This window comes from Melanerpes formicivorus, unplaced genomic scaffold (assembly GCF_026170545.1).
Source record: "Melanerpes formicivorus ecotype bairdi unplaced genomic scaffold, bMelFor1.0.p_v2 SCAF_82, whole genome shotgun sequence".
NCBI classification, from domain to species: Eukaryota; Metazoa; Chordata; class Aves; order Piciformes; family Picidae; genus Melanerpes; species Melanerpes formicivorus.
The window spans coordinates 2,067,601-2,072,424 of NW_027142434.1; the positions used below are offsets into that span (position 1 = coordinate 2,067,601).

General features: G+C 63.7%; 1 protein-coding gene across 1 annotated transcript in view; it reads right to left on the reverse strand.

The window, feature by feature from the left end:
- Nucleotides 1-2,402: 2,402 nt before the first annotated feature.
- MYOG (myogenin) overlaps nucleotides 2,403-4,824 on the reverse strand; it is a 4,320-nt gene continuing 1,898 nt past the window's right edge. Inside the window, 2 exon segments of the mRNA XM_068164694.1 lie at nucleotides 2,403-2,722; nucleotides 4,529-4,542. Coding sequence (XP_068020795.1) covers nucleotides 2,545-2,722; nucleotides 4,529-4,542 — 192 coding nt within the window. The 3' untranslated portion in view covers nucleotides 2,403-2,544.

A 4,824-nucleotide genomic window follows, 5' to 3' on the forward strand; every position in this document is an offset into this window, starting at 1 on the left:
CAGCAGGGGAAGGAAAGCTGCAGGAGGGGAAGGAAGGCTGCAGCAGGGGAAGGAAGGCTGCATCAGGGGAAGGAAAGCTGCAGGAGGGGAAGGAAGGCTGCAGCAGGGGAAGGAAGGCTGCAGGAGGGGAAGGAAGGCTGCAGCAGGGGAAGGAAGGCTGCAGGAGGGGAAGGAAGGCTGCAGGAGGGGAAGGAAGGCTGCAGCAGGGGAAGGAAGGCTGCAGGAGGGGAAGGAAGGCTGCAGCAGGGGAAGGAAGGCTGCAGCACGGAAGGAAGGCTGCAGCAGGGAAGGAAGGCTACAGCAGGGGAAGGAAGGCTGCAGGAGGGAAGGAAGGCTGCAGCAGGGGAAGGAAGGCTGCAGCAGGGCAAGGAGGCTGCAGCAGGGAAGGAAGGCTGTGGCAGGGGAAGGAAGGCTGTGGCAGGGGAAGGAAGGCTGCAGCAGGGGAAGGAAGGCTGCAGCAGGGGAAGGAAGGCTGCAGGAGGGGAAGGAAGGCTGCAGGAGGGGAAGGAAGGCTGCAGCAGGGGAAGGAAGGCTGCAGCAGGGGAAGGAAGGCTGCAGGAGGAGAAGGAAGGCTCCAGCAGGGGAAGGAAGGCTGCAGCAGGGGAAGGAAGGCTGCAGCAGGGGAAGGAAGGCTGCAGGAGGGGAAGGAAGGCTGCAGCAGGGCAAGGAAGGCTGCAGGAGGGGAAGGAAGGCTGCAGCAGGGAAGGAAGGCTGCAGGAGTAGAAGGAAGGCTGCAGCAGGGGAAGGAAGGCTGCAGGAGGGGAAGGAAGGCTCCAGCAGGGGAAGGAAGGCTGCGGCAGGGCAAGGAAAGCTGCAGCAGGGGAAGGAAGGCTGCAGGAGGGGAAGGAAGGCTGCAGCAGGGCAAGGAGGCTGCAGCAGGGGAAGGAAAGCTGCAGGAGGGGAAGGAAGGCTGCAGCAGGGGAAGGAAGGCTGCAGGAGGGGAAGGAAGGCTGCAGGAGTAGAAGGAAGGCTGCAGGAGTAGAAGGAAGGCTGCAGGAGGGGAAGGAAGGCTGCAGGAGGAGAAGGAAGGCTGTGGCAGGGGAAGGAAGGCTGCAGGAGGGGAAGGAAGGAAGGAAGGCTGCAGGAGGGGAAGGAAGGCAGCGGCAGGGGAAGGAAGGCTGCAGGAGGGGAAGGAGGCTGCAGGAGGGGAAGGAAGGCTGCGGCAGGGGAAGGAAGGCTGCAGCAGGGGAAGGAAAGCTGCAGGAGGGGAAGGAAGGCTGCAGCAGGGGAAGGAAGGCTGCAGCAGGGGAAGGAAGGCTGCAGCAGGGGAAGGAAGGCTGCATCAGGGGAAGGAAAGCTGCAGGAGGGGAAGGAAGGCTGCAGCAGGGGAAGGAAGGCTGCAGGAGGGGAAGGAAGGCTGCAGCAGGGGAAGGAAGGCTGCAGGAGGGGAAGGAAGGCTGCAGGAGGGGAAGGAAGGCTGCAGCAGGGGAAGGAAGGCTGCAGGAGGGGAAGGAAGGCTGCAGGAGGGGAAGGAAGGCTGCAGCAGGGGAAGGAAGGCTGCAGCACGGAATGAAGGGTGCAGCAGTGAAGGAAGGCTGCAGCAGGGGAAGGAAGGCTGCGGCAGGGGAAGGAAGGCTCCAGCAGGGCAAGAAGGCTGCAGCAGGGGAAGGAATGCTGCAGCAGGGGAAGGAAGGAAGGCTGCAGGAGGGGAAGGAAGGCTGCAGGAGGAGAAGGAAGGCTGTGGCAGGGGAAGGAAGGCTGCAGCAGGTGAAGGAAGGCTGCAGGAGGAGAAGGAAGGCTGCAGGAGGGGAAGGAAGGCTGCGGCAGGGGAAGGAAGGCTGCGGCAGGGGAAGGAAGGCTGTGGCAGGGGAAGGAAGGAAGGAAGGCTGCAGCAGGGGAAGGAAGGCTGCAGGAGGGGAAGGAAGGCTGCAGCAGGGGAAGGAAGGCTGCAGGAGGGGAAGGAAGGCTGCAGCAGGGGAAGGAAGGAAGGAAGGCTGCAGCAGGGGAAGGAAGGCTGCAGGAGGGGAAGGAAGGCTGTGGCAGGGGAAGGAAGGCTGCAGGAGGGGAAGGAAGGCTGCAGCAGGGGAAGGAAGGCTGTGGCAGGGGAAGGAAGGAAGGAAGGCTCCAGCAGGCCACACAAGGATGGCTTTATTTTATAAAAGAAGAAGACACAAACCCAGGACAATAAGTTAGCAAAAATAATCCTCAGAAAGGGCCCCGCGGGCCGCGGCCGGCGGGAGGGGCCCCGGGAGCAGCCTCCCCGGGGGGCAGCCTCCCCGGGGCTCAGCACCCTGGCGGGACACCAGCCAGGGACAGACCTTGGTCAAAGAGCATCTCGGGAAAGAATCAGCAAGCGAACCCAGCACACACATTGGCCCCCAAAACCCCCTCCCTCCCCCTCCCCCCCGGGCGGGGAGCGGAGCAGAGCCTGGCCCCGGCGCCCAGCGCTCCCCATCCTGCGAGGAGCGGGACGGGAGGAGGTGGTCTCAGCGCTGCCATCCTCGATGCCAGAGGGGTGAATAGGATCTCCAGCGGGCTGGAGCCTCCCGGCATCTCATTCCCAGCCTGGTACCAGCTCCAAGAGGCAGCAGGGGTGGTGCCTGCTCAGTTTTGGACCTGCTCCTCGGGGAACGTCACCGCCACGTCCTGCACCGCGATGCTCTCCACGATGGAGGACAGGGAGTGGAGGTTGCTGTCCTCTGCTGGGTCGTCGGCCAGGAGGTGATCTGTGGGGAGCAAGGGGGTGAGGGAGCTGGGGGCATTCAGGCTGGAGCCTGGCAGGCTCAGAGAACAAACTTGGGGTGAGCTGGGTGGAGGTTGTGGCTGCCCACAGCCTCGGGAAAGACCAAGGGAGCTTGTAGGAGGAGTGGGGTGGGGGCAGAGGCCAGGAGCTGTGCTCAGCTCAGAGCCAGGAGAGCAGCAGCACAGGCAGCAGCTGCCTCACGCCAGGGCCCTGCCAGCCTTGGGCAGGAGCTGCTCAGCAAGGCTGGGGCTGACCTGAGCTGGAATGGAGTCCCCTGGGGCTGCTCTGAGGGTGTCTGGGGAGCTGCCAGCCTGATCCTTGGGCCACCAGCACCCTGCTGCCCCTGGGGGGCTGTCCCCAGCTTTCATTGCCCTCAGCCAGGTGGCAACTGCAGCTTCCAGGGAGGGGATGGGAAAGGCTGGGCAGAAGTTTGACCCCAAGCCACTGGATGGAAAGCTGGAGACAGGAGGAGAGCTGGGCCTGGGGCTTGGGGCTGGGAGGTGCAGCTCCTCCATTCCCACATCCACTTCTCAGCCTGCTGAAGCCACCTCTGCACCGCTGGGGCTGTGGCAGCTGGCTTGGGACAGTGGCACCAGGCTGGCAGCCCCAGAGAACAACCCAGGGGTGACCTGGGTGGAGCTTGTGGCTGCCCACAGCCTCGGGAAGGACCAAGGGAGCTTGTAGGAGGAGTGGGGTTGGGGTGGGGGCAGAGGCCAGGAGCTGTGCTCAGCTCAGAGCCAGGAGAGCAGCAGCACAGGCAGCAGCTGCCTCACGCCAGGGCCCTGCCAGCCTTGGGCAGGAGCTGCTCAGCAAGGCTGGGGCTGAACTGAGCTGGAATGGAGTCCCCTGGGGCTGCTCTGCAAAAGGCAGGAGGGACAAGGCTGGCCCAGCCTGGGCTGCTGCTTCCTGCCAGCTCCCAGGGGGGTCTGGAGAGCAGGGCTGGGGAGGAGCAGCTGAGGGAGCTGGGGGGGTTGAGCCTGGAGCAGAGGAGGCTGAGGGAGACCTCATTGCTCTCTGCAGCTCCCTGAGAGGAGGCTGCAGCCAGGGGGGGTTGGGCTTTGCTCCCCAGGCTCAGGGGACAGAAGGAGAGGACCTGGCCTGAAATTGTGGCAGGGGAGGCTGAGGTTGGAGAGGAGGCCAAATGTCTTTGCTGGAGGAGTGCTCAGGGCCTGGCAGAGGCTGCCCAGGGAGGTGGTGGAGTCCCCATGGCTGGAGGGGTTGCAGCAAGCTGTGGCCATGGCACTTGGGGCCAGGGTTTGGTGTCCATGGGGGGGTTGGGTTGGGGTTGGCCTGGGGGATCTCAAAGGGCTTCTCCAAGCCAAACAGTTCTGTGGGTGCCCACCCCTGGAGGTGTTCAAGGAGCTGTAGCTGTGGGGCTTCAGGTTATGGTTCAGTGGCCATGGCAGTTGGACTGGGTGAGCTGAAAGCTCTCTTCCAACCTTCATGGTGATGCTGTGATGACTGCTGGGGACAGTGACCATGTGCCTGGGGGTGGCTCCTGGCTCCACACAGTGAGGGCATCCCACACAGCCACCCTGAGTGGGGGCAAGCCCTTCCCCTGCCCTGGAGAGGGCAATGTGGGCTGCAACTTTGGGACACTTTTTGGGGTTTATTCTCCACTGGAAAAATAAGATCTAAATTTCCACCTTCTGGGGGAAGAAACCAAACCAGGGGGGGTTGGAGGGGGGGGGGGCAGGAAAACTGCAGCAGCAGGAAGGAATCAGCAGCTGCAGGGAGGGAAAGGGAGCCCAGGGCAGTGATGCTCTGTGGTGCTCAGCAATGCTCAGGGCCTCAGTGGGTAAAGCCAAGCCAAGGGACAGTGATGGAGGAACCCTTGGTGGGTACCAAGCTGCTGGGGCCTCAGGCTGCTGCAGTCCAGCTTCTCAGCTCCCAGGAGCAGGTGTCCTGCTGAGCCCAGGCAGCGAGGGAGGCCTGAACCAGCTGAGCACTGAGCCAAGCAGAGAGATTTATGAGCTCAGCCCTGCAGCAGCAGGGTGGGGAGAGAAGGACAAGGCTGCTTTTGTCCTCTGTTCTGGACATCTCCTGCTTGTGGGGGCAGGTGGCTCAGTGATGCTCTGCTCCAGGGCTGCAGATTGCTGCTCCCCACCCCAGAGCCCAGCGAGGCTGCAGGACCCCGAAGG